We start from the raw sequence: 25,328 nt of genomic DNA, 5'->3' as shown, positions 1-25,328 counted from the left end.
AAAAGTTGAAAGAAAAACTAAAATTTGAGGATTTAGTAGTAATCTCAGGATCCAGACAAGATTGGGTGATTGATCAAGAATTACTTAAATGAAATTTTGATTTAGGAGGAATCCTTTATTGTGCTAATGACGTTAAACCAAGTTCTTTGTGGGAGATACCCGATGATTATCTTTATTGGTGTGATTGCTTATGAGTTGAGACTGTTATCAGGCTGATGACGTTAAACTAAGTGTTTTGTTGGAGGCAACCCATAGTTATCAGTGTGGATTGATTTAGATTGTTTGTTGTTGTGATGTTTTTAAATATTTGTGTTATGTTAAAAGTATTGTGTAATAATGAGACCTACATGATGAGAAGCACAAAACACTAATTTACATTTACTCATCGCCAACCCATGGATGAGGATGACATAGAAGATGAGGAAGTTGAAGAAGACGATGATGACAATGAGAGTGAGTAAGTGTTTTTGCTTATGTGTCCAACTCTGATGTGTAAGTGTCTTAGTGTTTGTTTGTTTGTGTTAGATTGATATATTTGTGTTGTAGGTGTGATGAAGTGATCATGTAATAAAATATGTTCGCATTATTGTTTTTATGAAATGAATGTTGGTGTTGTTTGTGTTAGACAGACCTATCTTTATATTCATGTCTTATTTACTATATACAATTCTCTCCATTAAATTGCGAACCTGAAAATTATATATGTCTACTTTTATATTTAGTACTTGTACTAAATTTTATGCTTTCTTTTTTTGCTTCAGTTTAATTTTAGCATGTATTTATAAATTTTAATTTTTCTTCCTACCATATTTATCTATACTGATTGTCAAATATTTAAAAATTCAAATTTGGGGGGAGGAAGAAAAATAAATTTCAAAGTTAAACTTTATTTGTCCTAAAAGAAACTGCAAATAAAATTTTATTTGAAAAATGATTTTTGTTATGTGGAGTTATCATAAGATTACTAAAATTTAAATCATAGAAATGCAATAGAAAAATTTAATAGAAACTTTAGTAAAAAGAATGAAACTAAAGTTAAGATGTTTAATAGAAAATATTAGGGAAATAATTTTCCCAATTACAGTAGGAAAATTTGAATTTTTGAAAGATTAAGGATTTTTATAATAATATTTTTTGAAGAATTTAGACTCCATTAAAAATCTTTTTCAAAAACTAATACAATATTTTAAGGATAGAAAATATTTTTTTAACTTTAGAAAAGAGATGGTAAAATTCAAAATCATTAAAGACCCATCCAGATATAGTAATCCTTACCTGAAAGAAAAAGAGGGGTGAGGGAGGGAGAGGAGAAGCTTGAGGATTATGACCTATTAAAAATTGATTTCACTTGAGTCTTTCTAAGGAAGAAAACTTAGTATCAATCATAAGCTTAATTTCAGAAAGTATTAGTAAAATTACTTTTAAAATAGAATTCATAAATTTTGAAATTAATATTTTTATTAATATTTTTCATTAATATTTTTCTAAAAATTCAAAGTTTGGAAAAATTTCAATTATTTCTGAATTAAATAGAAAATCAGAATTCATAAGTTTAATACTAAATATTATTCTAAGTTTATCATATAATATACTGGAAATTCTTCTAAGTTGAACTATAACATTTCTAGAACCAAATTTTTGGTCATCTTAAGGAAACCCACTAACATAAATCAACATATTTTTAAAATTGTTGTGTTAATTGAGGACAAGTAACGTTTAAGTTTGGGGGATTTTGACATGCCTAAATAGTACTACTTTTTTATGCATTTAATGCTTATTTTTTTAGTGATATTGCACTTTAAAGAAAAGTATTTTTTATGTTTTTAATTACAGGTACCATAGGTTATACAATTGAAACAAATGAAGCAAATAATGGAGAAATTTAGAGTCAAGTGGAGTAAATTAGGGTTAATGGAGCATAGAAGAAAAATTGGTCTGACGCCTAGATGTCAGGTAGTTATCTTGTGCTTTTAAAAAACTGGCTCTTAGACACCATAATCAGTTTTTTTTTAAAACTACAATGTATTTGGATGAATTTTTAAGAGGAATTTGAAGTGACTTATGGGGATTTCGAGGGTTATATTAAAAAGAGAGATTTTCAAGTATTGGACTCTCTTCATTTGTGTGTGTTAGTGTCTCTTGGGTGTATGTGTGTGTGTGTTTGGTGTAATCATAGAGGGAGAAGAGAGAGTGAGGCTTGATGTCTCTTCATGTGGGAAGTGTCTTTTGGAGTCTTGGTGACTCTTGCGACTTTAGAGATAAGTGTAAGGGATTATTATTTGTTATGCAAGGAGGGTGTGAAGCTTCTGTAAAGAAAATTATTGTACTTTTATTATATTTTCTTTGAATTTTTACATTATAGTTGTGTGATTTCAATATCATTTGCAATGAAGAATCCATGTGTCTTCTCCATGCTTAGTAAGTAGTCTTCCGTGCTCTTTCCTCTTGTGATGAAGTAGTGACATATGTAGGAAAATTTATTTTATGATAGAATAATTTTAATTTTTATGTGATAAGTAATATCTCTGTTGTTTCATTAACATAATGTACTGGTCATAGGTTTTTTTTTAAAATCTGTTGTAAGTTGAGACTAAGACTTGCAAGAGCGGTGACTTCACAACTTGAGTGCACTCACACTATCAGGTTATCGATGGTGAAGTAGTTTGGGCGGCAATGCAACTTTTAAAGGAAATATACTTCATGATCTGTTTCTATTAGGAGCTTCTAGGTGACAATTGATGTAGGTGAATATGTTCCTTACCATGAGTTGTAAGGTTATTAACCACCTTCGCATCTCTACTAGTTATGTAAACCTAATAGAATACTATGCGTACCTATACACTCAAAAAAGGGTAGGCAGACATATGTTTTTTGTTGGCACACAAATTTTTACATAATTTTATCATTTCTTCTACTACTTATGCCACTATATTCCTCGCAAGAGGAAATATTTTTTTATCATATAAGAACTTTTCAAAATTTAACCAGCCTCCATATATTAGGCTTTTATTTAATTTAGTTAACTTTAATTTTAGAGTAAAATAATGAATTTAGGAAAATCAAACATTTCGCAAATTTCAGGCAAAGACGAGTAATTGTAGACAAGAACTTTTACTGAAGTGCTTAAGCATTAACACATTTCCCTGCGGTATCAATACTCAGAGTTCTTGAAAGAAAGCTCTATATTTCTTGAACGATACATATACTTGCGTAGAACCCATAGTGTGTAAACTATAAATCAATCTCTAAATTCTATAACATATCAATTTTGCACACTAGCCGCATAAAGAAACTGGGTCAAGTTATTTGCTGGAAAACTAAATAACCGCATAATTGCAAGTCAAGTCAAGAACCATGCAAAATTACCTTTGTCAGAGGAGCCCTCAGTAACTAGATGCATTGAAAGCATTTCTCGAACAATGAAGTGAGGAAAAAAAGGCAAAAGAATCCTATTATGGAGCATGCCAACAATACCATTCTAAAAATCAAAACTAGTATTCATAATAAAAGAAAAAAAACTGCTTAGCAGGCGCCTTAGACAAGATAAGTGAACCAGGCTAGACTACTTTTATAAGCAAAAGAGGACCTAAGGAATGAATGGGTTCCCAAACCACTAATGAATAATCCAGGACTACTCCATGTCAAAATATAATGATAACGCTCCCAGGAGAAGATCAGCCCTCGAAACATTGATAATGCATTTAAAAATGAGAAAATCAAATTCTTTACAATACAAGCTAAAGAACTAATAATGCATATAAAGGAGTTTATCCTTAAAACACATTCTATCTTCGCCTCGAAGGGCTCAAAGGTCAATCAAACAAAAAGATATTTTTTATCTTTCTTCTTGCAAGAATCAGGGAGAACTGTTCGAAGAGATAAGAGAATTGAGAAACTAAATGCACAAATAATACCAAATCGCTAATTGTTAAATTATTCTCTTTATTTATTCATGTGGAATCGAATCCAACAATTTAAGTGGTTGAACTGGGTCTACTGGTAGAAGTAGCTGACTTAAGCTCATCAATGAAGTAGTTGGATCAGACCTACCAACTAAATTAGCTAAGTTAGGCCCACCAGCCGAAGTAGCCTAGCTGGAACCACCAGCTGAAGTGACCGAATTGCATTTACAAGCCGAAGTTGATAAAGGTTGCCCTAATATTTGTTCACTCAATATTTATTGTGCCTATCAATTTTCAAGGCCAAGCTCATTGCCCAAGTCAAAAGGACAACTATCACATCGCCGAAATCGGATTACACAGCAGGTGTAGAACTTATCTAAATTTAATAGTTCTCATGAAAGATATAAGAGGAAGCTTACCAACAAATATGGCTGTGAATTTTGCTCAAAGATAATAAATTGCTCGAAGATTGATTCAAATTTTGGCTCGAATCAAGATCAGATTGAAATAAATGAGGCGATCTACAAGCCAAAAATTTGGATTGAAATTTTTCGTGAGACCCCAGCTCAGGTTGAAACCAGGTTGTTAATAACTTATGACTGTGAATTTAGCGAATTTAGATCGAAGATCGTTAATCGCACGAAAATTGATTCGAATTTTGGCTCGGATCTAGATCAGATGGAAATAATACGAGCCAAAATTTTGAATCAATTTTTTTTAGCAGATTTTGATTTGACCTCAGCTTGGCTTAAAATCAGATCATTCACAGCCCTACTAGTGAACATAAAAATACTGTATTCATTAGTTTATGATTAATTGTCCATCAAGTATAATATGGAACAAAGATGAAGAAAAGGGTGCGGGCTCCTGGAACTCTCTCTCTCTCCCTCTCTCACTTTCTCTCGCTTGAATTCAGCTAACAAAGGTTGCAATGATATTGGCTTTCCCAAAGTCTTCACCATGAAGGATCCTTCGTCCCAAAAGGATTTAACAAAAAAATGTATGTATGTGTATATATATATATGTATGTGTGTGTGTGTGTATGCGCGCGCGCGCGCGTGTGCGTGTGCGTGTGCGCGTGCGCGTGCGCGCGCGTGTGCGTGTGTGCGTGTGTGCGTGTGCGTGCGTATGTATGTATGTGTGTGTGTGTGCGCGCGCGTGTGCGTGTGTGCGCTCGTGTGGGTGTGTGTGTTTGCGCGCGTGTGTGTGTGGGTGGGTGGGCGCGCGCGCTTGTGTTGCGGCTCTGCGTAAGACCCCTCTAGACTTAGGTTTTGAATCCTTGATCAGATGTGATTTGAATTTGCACATGGGGATTGGTGGGGGCTCCGCCCCCTCTTCAGCCCAACCATTTTTAAAAATTATATATATATATATATATATATATATATATATATATATATTACTATTATTATTTTTTTTTTCACACACATACATATTATATACTTCCACGCACGTGCATATAAACACGTATAAAATCACATAATTCTTGTATATTAACTTAATCTAAATTTTGAAATTTGGTTAAATATTTTTTTTAATATATCAATTACTTCAAAATATATTATAGTGAAAAGTGTTTATTACTTTGGGAAATTAATTTTTCTTATATTTTTTATATAATTTAGAGAATTTGGTATTATACTTAGTTTATATTATATATGTAAATATGGACAGAAAAAAAAATATTTTTTCAAGCATTGCTCGAAGCTGATAATTTGAGATTAAATTAAAAAAAATATTTTTTCAAGCATTGCTCGAAGCTGATAATTCGAGATTATTTAATTTTTATTTAATTTAGGACTATCACATAGAGAGAGAGAGAGAGAGAGAGAGAGAGAGAGAGAGAGAGAGAGAGAGAGAGAGAGAGAGAGAGAGAGAGAGAGAGAGAGAGAGAGAGAGAGAGAGAGAGAGAGAGAGAGAGAGAGAGTGGAAGGGATAATTTCATAGATTATACGTAACGTGGAAGGACGGAGGATGGTAAATTAGAAGTGAATTCCAAAATTAGGGTTCTGCTCTCACTTGTATTGTCCGACCATAAGGCCGTCTGATACTTTTGACCTCGACGGCTATTCCACAACGTCACCCGGTAAGCTCTTGCACTCTCATTTCGGAAGCTGTTTATGGCTTTTCTTTTGTTTGATCGACTTGTCTATATATTCTTCTGTTAACGCTTGTGGTATTTTACCATTACAAAAGATCTCCTTTGATTTTTTTCTGTTTTGCGTTCCTTTCCCGCTTGTTCGAATCAAGTACCTGGATTTGATGTCTGAGTTTAGGATTGATTTTTTTTGTTACCATTACAAAAGATCTACTGACTAGCATGGAGATGATGAACATTTTTTGTTGGCTATATTCTTTTGAATCATGACGTTTATTATGACGTTTTTCTTTTTTTTTTCCATGTTTTTTAATTGATTAGGTTTTGCTGATTGAAAATATGCAGAAAATGTTAAATTTTTAAATGTACCTCTTAATCCTGTTTTTGGTGGTTATGTAGTCGGAAATAAGTTTTTCCTGATGTTGTACCTTTCCCTGTCACGACATTTTAAGAATTCTAGTCATTACTGGTCTGGTTCTGATTTTATGAAACTGTTAATGACTAAGTTATTATGTTGAATAGATTCTTGATATTTCTGTACCCCTGTTCTAAATTCTGGCTACTGGTAGAAGATTCTAAATAACATCATACATTAGGATTGTGAATTTCAAAAATTGATCTTATCTGATTATATCTTCTTCCACTGCAATAGGAGCAATGGATTTTAACTATGGTTTACTGCAATATTTCATAGATGTCTTTGTGCAACATCATTTTATGAATATTTTATTCTTGATTTAAGATATTGTCTTGTTTATTACTTTCTCTTTTATCTCTGTGCTTCTCACATTATTTCTTTTTTCCCCTTTCTTTTCTTTCCTCTCTTTTGGAATCATTGTGTTTGGATTTGTATAACTTATTCAGTTAAACAAAGGCAAGAGATTTCAGGCTTCATCTTGCTTTCTAAATTAGCAGAATTCTTTTCATCATTTTTCCCTGTTGAGCATCATCCTATCTATTATCATGATTAAATCTTTCTCTTACCTGTTCTATGTGTACTATTGTTATCAACCAATACAAAAGATCTATCAAGTTGAGACTCCTTTGAGGCTTTCCATGGCTTGGATCAATATGAGATTCTACTTTGGAATTCCTCTCATCCTTTCATTTATTTTCCATCCAACAAAAATTTGTATGCTTCCTCCGCAAATGCTTTTGCCTTCTCTTCTCCACAGCTGTTTTTCAAGCTTCCATTAGATACATAAAATGCCGAAGACAAGAGCAAGAGCTGCTGCTGCTGCTGCTAAGGTGACTGAGCCTGTAATGCCTGCTGAGCCTGAAGAGCAGGTGGAGCTTGATGGGTCTGAAGAAATGGAAGAAGAGGTTGAATATGAAGAAATTGAGGAAGAAGTAGAGTTGGAGGAAGAAGAAGAGGTGTTAGAGGAAGAAGAAGTAGAAGAAGAGGGAATTGAAGAGGAGAGTGATAATGATGCTGCTAATGGTGCTCTTGCAAAAGCCAATTCAACTTTGGCCAATAATGAATCTGTGAAAGAGGATGGTGAAGATCTGGAGGATGAAAGCAAAAAGCATGCTGAACTTCTTGCTCTTCCTCCACATGGATCAGAAGTGTATGTTGGAGGCATCCCTCCTACTGCAACTGAAGAAGAGTTAAGAAGTTTTTGTGAATCAGCAGGGGAAGTTACTGAGGTCATTTTTACTTTTTAGTATCAATTTATATTTCAGTTTATTATCAATATATGTTTTAGTTTATATAATTTAAATACTTACAAGCTTTTGAAATTGGCAGGTTAGAATGATGAAAGGAAAAGATTCATCAGAGAATAAAGGTTATGCTTTTGTTACTTTCAGGACAAGAGAGTTGGCCTCAAAAGCTATTGAAAAACTGAACAATACTGAATTCAAGGTAGTTGATATATTGTCTTTAGAAATTCTTTATATTTATTTACTTTTCTAAAAACCGCATAAACGCTGTGCTGGTGAACAAATCTGATACTTTGAAGTGGTCTTTGGTAGACAGTTCACTAAGTGCTTGGAGTCGAAGCTTATGATATACTTTTAGAAGTTTGATTCTCAATCCTTTTAATTATTTTATATTTTTTATAGAATTGATAAACTAATCAACTCATTGTTGCTTTTGGTTTATTGAATAATGCAAAAAAAAAAGAAGTATTATGACTTATCTGCACAAATAGAATGGGCAATAAACAATGTTAGATGATTTAAAAAATATGCTTCCTGTAGTTTGATGTTTATGTTATACTTGTAGAAGTATGATTTTATACCATTATATTTTATATTTTATGATTAGAATTGATGAAAATTAAACTTTCTTGCTTTTGAATTTTTGAAGAATCTAAAATATATACAGTATTGCATCTGTATCATATTTAAAATTATTATTAAATATGCATTACTACATTATGTTAAAAATATCAAACTACAGTTTTGTAGTTGTAGATGTTCAATGGTTTCTCCTTTTGAATTTATCCTTCACTTTTTGTTAAATACATATTATAGTTATGGAGAGTCGTTAGAGGGAAATGAAATAAACAATGGAAAACATGAAACCATATTGTTACCTTATAATTTCTACTAAAATTTGCTTGAATGATGAAAGAGTAGTGCTTAGGTTATCTTGGTACACATTTTTTCTTTAGGTAATGTTATCTTCTTTCACCTCTTTCCAAATTTTATTTTTTTTAAACTATTCTAATCCAATTTGTGAATAAACACTAACCACAAGTATGGTATCTTGATTGTTAATTCACTTCATTGCTATTCCCATTAGAGTTGATTGTAATTGCATAATCATCATCCTTATTATTCTCAGCAATTTTTTCTTTCAACTCTCTAACCCCTATCATCTTAATGCAATTTTATTGTTAATGTTCCCATCATACAATGAATTGTAACCTTCCTAAATGCCATTTACTTTTTCAATCTTCCATTTATTTATTTAGTTTATCGCAAATTGTAAGGTTTTAAAAAGCAAAACCAAGAAGTGAGGTTTTTTTTTCCTTTGAAAGATAAGGCATAAGCCTCAAGGCTAATCAATGTGTAAGCCTTGAAATAAAGATTCTCACAAAATTAAGAATAATTCATAAATATCACATGAAGCATTGATATATTGATTTAGTTTATTACTTTTTTAAATTGGGATTTACATATAGAACATCCAAAACATACTTAAGCCTCAATTCTAACACTCCATAATTTCACTCGTTGCTGTTTTAATCCCTCCGTAGATGCGAGCATCACACTCTTGTAAGGACGAGATAAGTATTGCTCCCTTATCTTCACTGCTTGAGAGACCTTCCTAGTTCTCCCCCACACATCGCCCTTGACACCCTTGCGAGCTTCCGCTCCCTTATCTAGGTATTTGTCGTAGACAACAATAGACTGGTGCATCGTAGGTCTTTCTCATCTACTGGGGGTCTCGCTTGTCCCTCGATGTTTCGTGAGCTTCTAAGCATCTTATTGAGATCTTTGTTGTCAGTAATCTTCTATATCGACCATTTTTTTGTTTCCCAAGTATGAGAATATGGTAGTTGGGAAAAGTGCAATGCTTTTATCACTTGCGAGCTTTAAGGATATAGAGGATGATACATAATCCCCCACCAAAGATTTTGCTGCCTTTTTTTTTTTTTTTTTGCGTATAACCTTTTCAAGGTTCATGTGGTTTTAGAGTATGAAGTTGTTGGTGCTTATAGGAGTGTAAATTATCATCCTTAACTACATAGTTGAAAGTAATATTGTTTTAAGTTTATAATTGTGATGATTGGTCACATTCATCGTTCCATTCCATAGTTGTTTTTCTTCTTGATAGCAATATGATAGATTAGATCTTAAAATTGATATGAAATTGAAAAATGATCATTAATTGACATAAAAAGTCAATTCTTTGAAAGTTCTGAAACAATTGTTAAACGTGAAAATGAAAAAAACTCAATCTCGATTAAATTAAAGTTACCAATAATCATGTCGTTTATATTTGCAGTTTTAACTATATACTATAAATGAATCTCCTAGTTAGATTAAAAAAAGTTCAATGATGATTCTATTGTTCATCAACAACAACAATACATACTCATTCAATACTGCCAGAATTTATCTCATCTTTTAACACAATTTGTCTCATACAATAAAAGAAAATTCAAATAGTGGATAATTGATTCATTCTTGATGGAATGATCAGTGTTTGTATTGCCACAAAACCTTTAGGTACTTGTATATTAATTTATGTTTTTAAGTGCATCATTAACATGTTTCAAATTTGTGAACGAGTTAAAATACTCTCAGTATCGATGGCGATCCAAATCGTAGTCTATTACTGATGCAAAGTATTATGTATGGTATTCACTTGCTATCGAGGAGAAAATTATGGTTGAAGATTTTATAGATGCCCAAGCAATTGAACAAAAGATGATTGCAAATATTTTAAATGGATTGATGAAACAGTGATATTGCATTCAATATGAATTATATTGGAAATGTTGCTTTTGAAAAGATGCCAATAATAGATTCTGATGATGATCAAGCTCTAAGATTTTAGTTGAATTTGTGATAGGCATTATAATAGCAATTATTGTGATGACGTTTTTTTTTGTTAAACATGTTTGATTTAATATTTTGGGTGAAGAGCATTTGATATATTTTGAAGGTAAAATTTGACTCGGCTCTACTCAAAATTTAGGGATGTTTGTTTTAATGTACTTATAATATTGTATTTTGATTTGTGTTGTTTAAACTATCAGTTTGTATTTCCGACATTATTGTTGATATAATTTATTTTCAGTTTTTTTTTCATGATTTGTAAACGTAAATATTAGTGTTGACAAAATTTGAAAAGAATAACTATGGTAATTCAAACGGTTCATTGAAAAATATATCAAACAAATCTCTCATATTTATATTTTATATTGTCTTCTCAGAAGTAATATAATTTTCAACTTATATATATATATATAATATATATATAAAGTTCAGCATTTATATATATACATATTTTATTTTATGATTCTTCGAAAATTTTGATTGCACTTGTCCCATGCAGTGATAAATCTGCAATCCTTGTATGGTTGGTAAAAGGGGATTTACTTGAAAAAAATAAAATTATCTTAGTTAAGTTTGCAAATGATGTTTTTGAATGGAGACATATGTGAACACTTTCAGCTTGAGATAAAATTTATGAGCTCAGTCTCTGTTTTTCTTTTTTATAAGTTTATGAGCTCACTTGGCAAATTTTCTCATTCTCTTTAGTAGATATCCTCAATGAACCGTTGCTGCTTTTTAGTCTATCTTAGAGTTCTAATCGTTAGTCTGTTGAAAAACATGTTTTTCTATGGCCAATATTTGACTGGTCTTTGCGATTTTATCTACCCTTTCTTAAAGGTGAGTTTTGGGTGTTGAAATATTTCTTATCCAAACTGTCCCTAACTCGAAAAATTATGAGATTGGTGGTGGTACCTATAACAAACAGACATATCACTATGAGATATTTTGCATTTAAGCTATACAAACAAAAATACTTTGTAAAGATTAATATATTTTCTCATAAATTAAATTAACTAACCTCTAGCTATCACATAAGAGTACACGTGAAGTTCCAAGAAGAGCCAGCAAATTTCATATGGAATCACCTGCCAACTTTAGTGAACCATGCCAAGTCCCGATAAGTAGCTTTGGATGACTTCACCTAGTTGGAGGTACGACCAAGTGCACTTTTTGCACGTAGGCTTAAACTCAGTTCAGTAGTCAGCAAGATTGATCGATTAGTTAGGTTCACTATCATCGTCATCATTATCATAGCTCCATGAGGAAGATGTTATAAAATTTCCAACACTTACGAGTTGAACAAGAATGGTTAGAAAATTCTTGCATGCATGGAGCTCTCAAGATAGACCCCTTTCATAGATTTGCACATTCCAAGTGTATAACATGATTAGAAAATCTTATTGGCGTTTGCAGGCATCAGTTCGCTTTTTCAATAGGTGATATATTTTATATTTGTGTTCCTATATTCGTATTGGTGCATAAAAACTAACTATGAACATAGCAAACAATGTGATCTTCTTATGGATTAGGTTTCCTAAAAAAGTTCATTATGTCATCCTATCTAGAACAATAAATTACAACATCAAAAGAGAACCAGGCTAAAAAAACATCCAGATCCCATACCAAATATTGTTGCAGCCACCTTTATTGATTCATTTGACACTGCTAAAACATCTAGAAATTCTCATAATTAAAATTCGCCTCCTCGAGCAAGCTCACCAGATCCAAGAGGCCTTAAAAAATTCTGAAATGTGAGGCGAAGAAGCCAACTTCCTGCACTTCACTGCTTAACGGAGCACCTATCTCATGTTCTCCTCCTGGAACTCCAATCACTACAGAAATAGTCTCATCGGTTTTGGAGTTTCCATCACCGCTTCCTGTATGTTGATAGGTTGGTTGAAGCTAAGCATTAGAATGATCATTGGAAAACTCATCCATTAATTTGTCTTAATCTTGCACAAGGAGATGCCAATCTTCCTTCACGAGTCACATTTAATGGCAAACAGATTGGGCCTGTTTGTTGCTTCTGTAGCCAAACATCTATACAAGTTAGATGGAAGTTGTGAAAGCAGGCAGGCAATATTCAAAACATCTATTTGTCTTCGTATTTCCCATTAAGAAAAGTGAGACTAAAATCAGTTCAAAATGCAGGCTTTTCTTTTAAGCATTATTTGCAGTGACTCGAGCTAACTCAGAAAACAAGATTGCCCAATTTAAACAAGTCTAGAAAATGCGCATATTAAAGCATAATACAGAATGAGGTTGCAGTTTTTTTTAAAATTAAAATTACAGTTTCTTGAAGAAAATCGTCTTGAAGCCTTCTTGGATTTTGGAGTGAGAAATCCATAAAGAAGATAGTCTACATCAATGGAGAAAGTTGCACTTATTGGGCATCTTCCTTTGAGTGGAAAGCCTCACGATAGTATTTCATCATGGGTATTGCAACGAAGTCAATTGGCTCCAGACTTTGAAGTACATGTTTTTTCTCCCAGAAAAATTTTACATGTTTCAATTATTAAAATTTCAACTTGAATATATTTTGTACAAAACATGGCCATTACTAGAAGATTAGATTTTCGTATATGGTTCCTATGCTTTAATCCATGAAAGACTGAAAATATAGCTTAGAATCTACAACGAATGAGGCTTCCATAAAGATATAAGTCTACTAGATAAAAAAATTTCATGTTTAGATATTTCTACCAAACATATATGAAATATGTGATAGTTTCCCAAAGTTATCTGGAAAAATTCATGAAATATTTGTTAGTTTCTTGAAAATAACTGAAAACATTTTTTTTTAAAGCAGAAACTGAAAATCAACGGAAACATTGTCAAGTAGAGCCATTCGGCATTCAAACAGCTTTAACCAAAGGCAGAATACTCGAGCTGTAAAAAAAAAAATAGAAAACAGAGCTGAGGAGAGAATTTGCCAGACAGCTGAGGAGAGAAAACTAAGCCCTTCATCATATTACCCACAAACTCATAAAAAAGGAAAATAGAGATCGAATCCATAGTTTTATCTTAAGTTGGAAGGTTCATATAATTTTCCATTCAAAATTATCATTCTTATTTTGCAAACTTGGCTTAGATAGTTTCATTTTTTTTCAAGCGAATCCCCTTTTCCCAACCATGCAGGATTGCAGATATATCGTTGCATGGGACTAGTGGAATCAAAATTTTTAAAGAATGATGAAAGAAAGAAAACTATAAGAATGCAGAAGTTTGTATCTATAAAGTTTAAAATTATGTTATTTTTGAGAACACAATATATTGTACATAGTTTCATTTTTTAGATTTATTTTAGACTTTCAAAGAGTTAATAGTTGACTTTTGTATCAATTAACAATCATTTTTTAATTTATTACAAATTTGAAGTTCTATTCTATCCTATTACTATAATAAATTGATTAATAGAAGAAAACAACTATTAAATGACAAGATGAATGCAATGAATCCATTACAGTTTTTAAAACTAGCAACACTCAATATTGCTTTCATCCATACAATTAAAGATGATGAATTAGTTCTATAAGCTCCGATAACATGACACTCTAAAGCCACATAAACTTGGAATTGCTGTAGGCAAAATAGAAAAAAATAATAAAATATAGCAAAATATAGTCGACAAAATCTTAAGTGTAAGTTTTTTACCAAAACCCTAAACCTTATAAGAATTACAATGAAATTAACTCTACAAATATCATTTTGTCTCCCTAAACTCATTAGTGACAAAAGCATTGAACTATTCTCCCTCGTTATCTTTCTCTCAGACGTGGAAAACAAAAAAAGTGATAGAGAGAGAAGATTACTTGCAACAAGGGCTCGATTAGACACTTTGGATCTTGTGAGGGATTGTGGGAGAAGAGACCTACAAAGGAGAAAGACCGTTGTTGCACTTGTTTGCTTCCGTCCGTGACAAATACCTAGATCAAGGATGCAGGAGCTCACGAGGGTTGATGGAGAAGATGTTTGCGTGGGACAATGAGGAGGTCTCGCATGCGTTGAAGATAAGGGAGTGGCACTTCTCTTTTCCCCTTTCAATAGTGCGATGCTTGCATCTACAGGGTGATTACAACAATAGCGAGCGAAGCTATGCAGTAATAATGAGAAAATTTTCCATACGGAGTGCGGACGTAGCTCTGCGTGCGGATTCCAGTAATATGCCGCCACGTGTGCTACATCGAGCCCACCTCATATTAAAAAATATGAATTTTTTACGGGGGTTATTGAAGTGAAACCGCGGAAGTTGTTAAGGCGGTTCACCGCGCGGTGTTATTGGGGGGTTATTGCTGCTTTATTGGAGTTAATACCCAATAAACCAAAATAATACCTCAATAACCCCGAAATAACACCGAATTTGATAGACTTGAACTGACTTTGGCATTATTTCAGGGTTATTGGGGTATTATTTCAGTGTTATTGGGGTATTATTTCGGTGTTATTGGGGTATTAACATCAATAACGCTGCAATAACCCCCAATAACCTTTGTGGTTCCACTTCAATAACCCCCCACAATAACCCACAATAACCCCCTCAATAACATCTGTGGTTTCACTTCAATAAACCCTGTAAAAAATTCATTTTTTTAATATTTTATGAGGTGGGCCCGGTGTAGCACACGTGACAGCATGTTACTGGAGTCCGCACGCAGAGTTGCGTCCGCACTTCATATGAAAATTTTTTTCTAGAATTGGAGCTTAGGTAGGTTTTGGATGGTATCTTAATAATATTAAAGTTTTTGGTGTTAAATATGAAATATAGGTTGTTTTGGGCGGTATATATGTAAATCCCCTTTTCTTAAAGACAAAGCACAAATCTTATTTTTAAATTTTGTATGACATGAATGTTTAAAACATGGTTTGAAGTAAGCATTTGCTTAAAGTTTAAGTACACTACGAGGATCAAGATTCATAATGTCCTCATATTTACATTCAACATATTTAGAAGAATCATTATATATAATTTTTTATCTTTTAATTTTGTCTCGTTAGCATCTTCCGAATCTTCTTCATTCATTACATTCTTATTTTTACCCCCTTTATTAATTAGCATTAAATTTAATATAATTTAAAATAAAATAATAAATTAATAGCATAATCAAGCAATCATACTTAAATTTAATTTTAATTTTTTTTGAGGCGTTGCTGAGATGAGAATGCTTAGGTGGATGAGTGGCCTGACACTCAGAGAAGATGCAAAACGAATTTATCCATGAAAGGGTTGGTGTAGCTCCAGTTGCAAACAAAATTAGTGAGAGTTGTGTTAGATTGTTTGGTTACATTAAACCTTGACCATCTGACGATCCAGTTAGGAGAGTAGAGGTTTTAGATTATGTTATGAAAGGTAGAGGTAGACCTAAAAAAACTTGGCATATTGTATTAATGATCTTAATCTATTAGAATTAAATGAAAATATGACACTCAATAAGTCACAATGGAGAAAAAGGATTCATGTAGCTGATCTCACTTAGTGGGATAAAGGCTTGTTATTGTTGTAATGTGGTTAGGTTCTCAACATCTCTTTTAGACGATGCTTTGACACTAACAAAATTTGAATTTCAATTCATTTTATTAATTTTGACATAAGTTTATTGCTTGTATTTCTAGCTAAATAGTATATCTTAATTTTTTTTTATCTTATCTTAGGACCAACAATGATGATTTTAAACAAAAAATACATATAAAAATTTATCATAGGAGAAGAACAAAATATAACCAAGTGATAATCCCGTTGGTAATAATTTTTTGTAAAGGTATAAGTACAAGTCCTGTTGCTAAATGAGATTCATAAAATAAACAACATAGTGAAATCATGCAAGCTAGTTCTTTGAAATCAGTCCTAAAAAATGACAATAAAATGAAACTTCTGTACTGCTGAAATAGCTAAGATTCAAAACAGGACTGATAAAATTGGAACATGATGTGCAAAGGTTGTGCGGTTGGTTTCTATTAAATGAATGCTAATGCTCCAAGGTTTCATCTACGGAGCTATTTAGCAATGTTAATCATGTTCCGGAATGTATGTTAACAATTTGACCGTTAAAAATAGTTATTTCTTAAAGTTTTAGCTGATATCGAAATTCATATTATTTATGATTTATTTAGATGCTATAACGTTTTAAGTAAAGCAGTCTTTCTTTGTGCAGTATATTAACTTCTCAGAGAATCAATTTTACTTGTATTTCAAGGAAATATTTGTATTTAGCTGGTTGATTAAACTTTAAGTTGTGCTATCATTGGTTCTTTTGAAAGTTAATGCTGTGGGCTTTCTCAGGGCAAGAAGATCAAATGTTCTGCATCTCAAGCAAAACATAGGCTGTTTATTGGTAATATTCCTAGAAACTGGACAGAGGATGATTTGAGGAAGGCAGTGCTGGAGATTGGCCCGGGTGTTACTAGCGTGGATTTGATGAAGGCAAGATAATTCACCCATCAAAATTGTGATTACATTGGTTTTAAAATTTTCATTATGCCTCTATGGAATTCTTCCTCGTGTTTATGTTTAATTTTCTTTTTGAAATGATTCATAAATTTATAACCATATTCTTGAAATCAACGGTCGTCTTACATTGAGAGACATTTTAAGAAACTCTATGTTGGTCAACTCTTTTCAAATGTCACGTGGGCCCACCAATTTTGCTGTTGGTCTTCAAAGTGGCACGTTTTATTTAGTTTTTAATATTTTATATCTAAAATTGCCGTTCTATATAAAGTTCCATTTCTCATTTAATGCTGTATCCCAAGAGTTATTAATAAATAATACCGAAATTATGACAAAATAGACAATTTTGTCCAAATATCTTAAAACCCCACATAGAGCCAGAAGATCAGTCTTAAAAAAAAACTAATAAAAGAATTCTCTTATGGCAAAGTATAGATAGAAGCACTTTGAAACTAGAGGTTGGAGCCTATACGAAGCTGTTATTAAATATGATTTCTTCCATTAATTCTTTTGCCTTCCATTTTACCAATTGTTGCCATAACCGCATGTTTGTTGGAATGATGAGTTGAGAGGTGAACGGTGGTATGTCAGTTTGTCTCAATTGGCATATTTAACTTTTTAGTATATTGCATCATTCTAATAAATCATTACAATTATTGATTCAATTTAGAAATTTCTTAAGAGTATGTCTCCTAATAATTGCCTAAAATTATAGCTTACACAATTGTTTAAATTTACTTTTTTGGTTATTGTTTTTGTTGATTTAGTTATTATGACATGATAAGATAACTCTAAGCTTTAATACCAAATTTAATGCAAGATGCTTTATGATCTAGTTTTTTAATGTTACTAGATTATGCAATGAATGAAATTTAAATCCTCAAAACTTGGAATTGATAGTTAGCAGACCACTAAATAAAACAATTACCCATTTTCCTTTCCATGTAATCAAGAACATTTAGAAAATTCACACAAATGATAATTTAATGATCATCCAATTTTAGAAATAAGAAATTTAAAACTTTTTAACTCACGTTATTATCTAGAATCCTATGCAGTACAATATCCAGTTTTAGCAATTTTGACTAAAATTAGTCACACTTATAAAACTAATCTCAACATATATAGATGGAAATTAATAAGTAATAAGTTAAGAGATATATATATATATATGTTTATATATATAGGTCAATTTTTCTTAATGCTCACTTTGATTTTTTCTTTTGCAATCAAGTACTAAAGGTAATGTCGGAAAATTTAGGATCCACAAACTTCTAGCCGCAACCGGGGATTTGCTTTTATTGAGTTTTACAACCATGCTTGCGCTGAATATTCTAGAAAAAAAATGGCTGTTCCAAAGTTCAAGTTGGATTCTAATGCCCCTACTGTCAGCTGGGCTGATCCTAAAAGTGGGGATTCCTCTTCTCAGGTATTAAAGTTTAGTTAATTTCTTTTGTTATTATAACTCTGCCACTTTGTCACAAGTTATTTGCCCATGATACATATTATTTGCAGATAAAGTCAGTTTATGTCAAAAACTTACCCAAGGATGTTAGCCAAGATCAGTTGAAGAAGCTATTTGAGCACCATGGAGAAATCTCAAAGGTTGTGCTGCCTCCTGCAAAGGCTGGGCAGGAGAAAAGATTTGGTTTTATTCATTTTGCAGAACGAACATCAGCTATGAAGGCGCTTAAAAACACCGAGAGATACGAAATTAATGGTCATCAACTGATTTTATTGCTTGATTTAATTTGTTATCGAGTTTGTATTTCAAGCACTTTTTAAGCTTATCTGGTGATAATATTTATTTTTTGTTCATTAAACAGGTGAAGTTATTGAGTGTTCCCTTGCAAAGCCCCCAGCCGATAAGAAAGTGGAATCTACATCTAATTCACGTAAAGGTGCTCTCCTGCCAAGTTATACGGCTGGTCGGGTTGGATATGGAGTCATGGGAGGTGCTTATGGTCCTCTCACTCCTGGTTTTACACCGGTATAACTTCTTTCTTTTTTCGTAACAGTATAGTTTATTTGATTTTGATCTCATTTAGGGGCGTGACATCGAATTTGTGGGTTGGGTTCAAGTCTGTTGAAATTGTTTGACCTGAAATCGACCTGATGATTAATTAAATTGGTCAAAAAGTTTAACCCGAACCCGATCTGACTTTAACTTACTGTCTTGATCCTGACTTGTAATGCCTGTTTAATTGCTCTCGGGTTAATTTAATGTTGATGGGTTAACCCGAACCTGACTTAATTTCATTGGGTTAGAAAACCTGACCCAAAAATTATTCGGGTCAACCGAACCCGGATTCTTCTAGTAGAGCTCGGGCTGTGTTTGGATCGAGTTGGTGTGTCGGATTAATTTTTGACACCCCTAATCACACTATATAATGCATAGATTGTTGTCATAATTCACTGGGGTTCTATATGATGCAGGCCATGATTTATGGAAACAGACAGGCAGCTACTGGCACTGCAATGGTTCCTATAATGTTACCTGATGGGCGTATTGCTTATGTCGTGTAAGTTATTGCTTCACATTTCAACATTCATTGACTGCAAAATTATAATTTTGTGATGGCTTAAAACGTCCCATGAATGTTGCAGGCAACAACCTGGAGTGCCTATAACTCCGCAGTCACATGGTGGCCATAGATCTACCAGTAGTCGCAAAGGAAACGATAACCGGGGCCGCCGCTACAATCCATACTGAACTTTTGCCTGTAGCAATATCGTTGTAGCTGTGTTTCCCTGAAACTGTAGCTTGAAACTTTTTTGTTTTTTGTTTTTTTTGGGTTGACTAAGAGATTGTACGCTTTGTTTTGTAGTATCGATTCGGTATTTTGTTACGTAATTTATTCACGAGGACGTTTTACTAGATTCTAAAACATTTCTATTCTGTTCCATGTTATTAGTGTTGTGGATGCGATTAGGAGAATCTTCTTAGTACTTTTATAGAAGATTATATGATTTGTTAGAAAAACCTTCTAAATACTTGAAAGTGTAGAAGTATGGTGTAAGATTTATGCCTATTTAAAAGAAAATTCAGCTTCTGCTTAGGATGTGGTGAGGCTTGCCATATTAGTATAAAGAGGTCTGGCATTTTTATAAGGGGGGTTTCCTCATAATTAATTAAATCTCAAGAATTAGTTTTAAGTTATTTTTTATATCCTTTTTAATAATAGCAAGTGTGGGTGGGATGTTAAAGTTTGAGGAATTAGATAAAAGGAAAGGTTTTGATAATGATTTTTTATTTGAGTTAAGACTTGTGTTAAGTTAATTTCATTTTAAAAGTTTGTTTTGGGTTTAGGTTTGATTTTTGTTTAAGTTGGCTGTTTAAATATTGAAAATTGACTTTTTAAACAATTTTTAGGTCTTTTAAAATTAGTTGTTGAAGTTATTAAATTTACTTTTAAGTTGATTTTAAACTTGGTTTGAAAATTATTAAAATTCATTTTAGAAGTTCACATATTTTTATTACTTGTTGAAATTGATTAAACTTCATTTTAATTTAATTTTATGGTTGGTTTAAAATTATTAAAATTTTATTAGGGTTTCTTATAGTTTATTTAAGTCCATTTAAATTTATTAAGGTTTATTTGAAATTTTTAAAGTTTGTTAAAATTTATTAAAGCTTGTTAAAGATTATCAAGATTTTTATTTGAATCTAGTTTGATTTATTAAAAATTGATTTAAGTTCTTTAAAGTTTATTAAAATTTGTTTTAAAATCTCTTAAGTTTAATATGATTTTTATTTAAAGTTAAAAGTTAAATTTTGTTAAACTTGGGTTGAATCTAAATTTTTTTTTTATACTTAGAGTTGAGCCCAAATTGAAAGTCAAAGCGGTGGAAATACCTTGAATTTGAAGTTCAGGTTTAAAGTACAAAATTGAATTGAACTAGTTCAAAATTGAGATTGGGTTTGATTTCATTAGTTTTGAAATACATTTGAAATGGTTTGAATTTGATATTGAAATTGATTTGGATTGGATTGAGTTGAGATTGATTTAAGCCGAGTTAAGATGAGTTAGATTTGATTACGTTGCATTTGAGATTGATTTGATCATAAAATAGGGGTAGGAAATGATAGAGGATTTCTAGATGGAGCTGAATATCTAACCTAATATAACTCAAAATAGGAGACTATATATAGACTAACCTAAATTTTGAGAATAACACCACCCATAAAGAGGTCCATGACTTTCCATAGTTCCAAGTGCATTAATATTCTTAAACTATTAACCAATAGAAAAACATGAGACCCCCCTTGTCATCATAATAGTGCTTTAAGGTAGACCATCATACTATTAAATGGTTCAAGTTTTTTCGTCAGTAACTTTAGGTTATTTCATTTTAGGATATCCCTATAGCCCAAGGGGGTATGCCATGGTTGTAATCGTTAATTTTATTTATTGGGTACCTAGTAAGCTAACTTAGGATTTTATATTGAATTACTCTGGGATGTATGTAAATATGGGTTTTCTTACACGTTGGATAACCTAGGGTTCACGGTTTGGAGCTATTTTAGGCTATCGTTATGAAAATTAGAGATGGTTGAATTTAACTACTTTAGGGCTTCAATATTTAAATAGTTATGATGATAAATCAGAGTTCTTCTGAAGTTTGTGGTTTCAATTTTCCTAGAGTATTGTTTGATGTCAGAAAATCATAGTTCTCTTAAGGTTTGAATGTCGTTTTCTATACTAAGTGTTCTTGTTCTTCACTTTGAGGGTTTTGGTATGCGTGGTTAACTTATATTCAACATAGACTCTTTAATTCTATACTCTCCATATTTAAGGATCACTCATATTATCACTAAAAATATTTTATTTTTTATACGAAAAGAATTTTTTGATAATTTAATTTTGTAATACAAAAAATATAAGCGATATGAGTTTACTTTTATATAAATTATTTAGATTTAGAATGACCCAAGGCTTATATACTCATGACTCAAGGTGACAAAATCACATATTTTTTGGGAAAAAAACATTGTTCAATCAATAGATACACATGCTAGGGAATACATAAGTCTTTCTTACACTAAGCAATTGAGAGAGCACTACAAAACATATAAATTCTTTTATCATAAGCTCAAAAGGACTTTTAAAAATTTTGTTTGAAAAAATCCCCTTTTTTAATTATTTTTGTTTTGAGAAGGTCTTTTGAAAAGATTCAAAGATTTAAAGGATTTTATGTCTTTGAATTTTAAAAAAGATCTTTTATCTTTTAATTCTAAAAGAGTTTTGAAGCATGAAAAAGGCTTCAAATTTTAAAAAGATCTTTAGTATTAACTTTGAAAATCGTTTTGAATTTTGAAAATAATATTTCATTTTGAGAAAGAACTTTAAATTTTTGAAAAGAATTTAATGAGATTTGAGCATTTGAAAAGGAGTTTTAAGCTTTTAAAAGATATTTTAAACTTAAGAGATTTAAAATTTTGAAAATCATTAAAGGATTCATATATGAGAGAACCTTTGAGCTTGAGCTTTTCTAAATTTTAAAATTAAGAATTTTAAAGCATATTTAGTTAAAGAAGAAAGTTATTCTTTTTATGATCATTTTAGAGCTCAAGTAATTTAATTATATATAAAGATATTCTTTTTTTGTTTAATTTTTAAGATCACCAAATTCTTTCTCTTACTTAGCCTAGGAAGCTAATCCTTCATCCTATACATCCTTTAAACATATATAATCGTTGACCGAAATTCTTATTGAATGGAGCTTCCTAACTATACATTCTAACTTGCAGAAAAGAAAAATTTTACAACTATAAGGAATGTAAAAACACCATCAAATAATGCATACATATTCTCATACAATCACATTATCATACTTGCAAAGCACACACTCATGTAATCATACACTTCACATGTTTTTCTTTTCTTTTTCCTTTTTTTTACATGTACATACACAGTACTATACATTACATAAGTTTACAATGTAGACATGAATCAACCTACATGAACATGGACATAACAAATATATTTTAGGTTACATGAGCTAGATCCATAGTGTTTATGCTAAAGTCCTAAGCACATACATTCATACCCACATAACATATTTATACTTGCAGTTAGATGTATGAATGTATATATATATATATATATATATATATATATATATATACACACACACACACACACACACACATATATATATATATATGAACCTCCGAACCACATTCTATAATCGGGAGGAATCAAAACCCAGACCAGAAAAGATGAGACTTACAACTGACAAGCAGATATCTGACCAACTGATCTAAGTATATAGTAAAATAAGCTGTTTATTGCTCCTTACATGTTGATAAGCTCAAAAGTACATCAAAATGTGAGAGAAAGAACATAGGAGGGGAAAGAAAAAAGCAAAAAAAACCTATAAAACACAAGAAAGTTTAAAAAACTCCAATGAGCACCCAATACCAAAAACCTCCCTAAGAGATCCTGTACCAATCACTAGAGGTGTGGGACAATTGCTGTGGGGGAGAGTTGGATAAAATCATCCCCTATCAGGGATAAAAAGATTGGCCTATTCCCAAAAGAGAGGTAGACCCATAATTCCATGGTCAGGTAGTGCATTAGAAGTCTCCATTGCGGAAAAATCAAGGAGGGGGAAGCTTCTTGTCATGTAATCCACCTACTATGAAGAATCGACCTCAGCTTGCATGGAGTCCACAAGCCTTAGGTGAGGGCCATCAAAAAAGTCCCCCTGAAGCAATAAAAAAAGTGGAGATGAAGGAGATGTAGATACTATAGCCCTCTGGGACTCAACTCCCCTTTTAGCTAGATAATTACCTGGTTTGTTTCCCTCCCTGTAAATAAAGTTTAGTTCCATCTTTATGTCTTCCAATATGGGTCTCATATGTTTGATCCACTGGATTATATGCCAAGGTGGGGTACTCCTTCCTGACATGTACTCAAATAGCTGATAAGAGTCTGTCTCCACCTGAATCCAATTCCATTGATTCATTGTTGTAAGCTTCAAGGCCCAATACATTGCCATAGTTTCAACCTCCATAGCATCCTCTGCAATAGTTTGTGATTGGTAATGAAGCACACATTTACCCTTACAATCTCTGAACACTCCTCCAATTCTAGCTCTTTTTGGGTAAAAGCTTCCATCTATTTTTACTTTGAGAAAAGGGTGTGTGGGCTTCTTCCAGAAAACCTTCTTCACTTGGTATTTGAGAGGACTGGCAGTGCCTTGCATTTTCAAGATGTTGGGGAAGTTTTTCCATTTAATGAGTTTTCTAATGAAGGCCATATAGTTTGTGACCAACTTCTTTGTGCTTACCTGACGTTCTTCATTTTTTATATTGTCTCTGGCTGTCCAGATAAACCAGGCAACAATGAAAGGGAGGGCCCCCAATTTGTTGTCATTCCATCCCCTCCAGCAGGTAAAAGGACTTTGCCATTCCAGGTTAATGGTGTTGATCTTTAGCTAAGTCATCATAGACCTCCAGATTTCCTGAGAGACTTGACATGCAAAAAACAAATGCCTAGCTGATTACTCAGCCATCTTGCATAGAGAGCAGATTGAGGGGCCTCTCAGACCCTTAAGCCTGAGTATATCATCAGTAGAAAGTAAATTATTGAAGCATCTCCAGTTGAAAAAGGACATGGAAGGTGAGAGGAATTTATTCCACAAAAATTCACCCTAGGGGACCTTAGCCCAATCGTATAACCTATTGTATATTGCTTTGTTCAGGCTCTGGTTATATGTAGCATCTAACACCAAAAGATCTTTTTTGCTTCTGTTAAAAGCTAGTTTGGATATTTGTTGTGCTGGCTGATCAGTTAGTAGAGACTGTAGCTTATCCAAGAACCAGCTGTTTCCCTCCAAGCACTCCTGCACCTTTATATTTAGCTCTGAATTTTCAGTAAGTGGTTCCAACAGTTCAGATGGGCACCATCTGTCTTGCCAAAAGTGAATGTTGCCATTGCCCAAGTCCCATATAAATTGTTGTTCAACATCCTTTCTGACTTTAAGCTTGTTTGCCCAAGTTCTGGAGTCCCCAAGTCTCTTGGTAACCAAGTTTGGGTGGTTAGCCTTGCAGTATTTGGCTGATAAAAACTGTGCCCAAAGGGTATCTATTTTTATGAATCATACCCAGGGTCTACACAGGCTAATGTGTTGGAGATGAGGTAATCCTCTGAACCCAAGGCCCCCTGTTGCAAAAGGTTTTGCAATCTTTTGCCAGCTAGTCCATATCATTTGCTTCCTCTGACCATTTCAAAGGAACCTGTTGAAGCTTCTTTCTAACATAAGTTGGGTGCTTTTCTTCATCACTGCCATTTGTAATATATAAGAATGAAATGTTGTTAGAATGCTCCTGAGTAGGGTGATTCTACCACCATTAGATAAG

The 25,328-nt window shown here is 32.4% G+C and overlaps 1 protein-coding gene across 2 annotated transcripts; it reads left to right on the top strand.

The window, feature by feature from the left end:
* Positions 1–5,804: 5,804 nt before the first annotated feature.
* LOC110031441 (heterogeneous nuclear ribonucleoprotein Q) lies at positions 5,805–19,850 on the top strand. Of its 2 annotated transcripts, XM_020734632.1 has the most exons (10): positions 5,805–5,988; positions 6,865–6,874; positions 7,176–7,647; positions 7,748–7,864; positions 16,793–16,933; positions 18,222–18,389; positions 18,476–18,680; positions 18,787–18,950; positions 19,397–19,482; positions 19,568–19,850. In XM_020734632.1, exons 3-10 carry the CDS (start codon positions 7,207–7,209, stop codon positions 19,671–19,673), a joined length of 1,428 nt encoding a protein of 475 aa, XP_020590291.1. In that variant the 5' UTR covers positions 5,805–5,988; positions 6,865–6,874; positions 7,176–7,206; the 3' UTR covers positions 19,674–19,850. The 2 variants fall into 2 exon arrangements, with proteins under 2 accessions (XP_020590291.1, XP_020590290.1); XM_020734631.1 differs by lacking the exon at positions 6,865–6,874 and having other exon boundaries at positions 5,806–5,988.
* The last annotated feature ends 5,478 nt before the right edge of the window (positions 19,851–25,328 follow it).

Source organism: Phalaenopsis equestris, unplaced genomic scaffold (assembly GCF_001263595.1).
Source record: "Phalaenopsis equestris unplaced genomic scaffold, ASM126359v1 Scaffold000818, whole genome shotgun sequence".
NCBI classification, from domain to species: Eukaryota; Viridiplantae; Streptophyta; class Magnoliopsida; order Asparagales; family Orchidaceae; genus Phalaenopsis; species Phalaenopsis equestris.
This window is presented reverse-complemented; position numbering and strand designations above follow the sequence as displayed.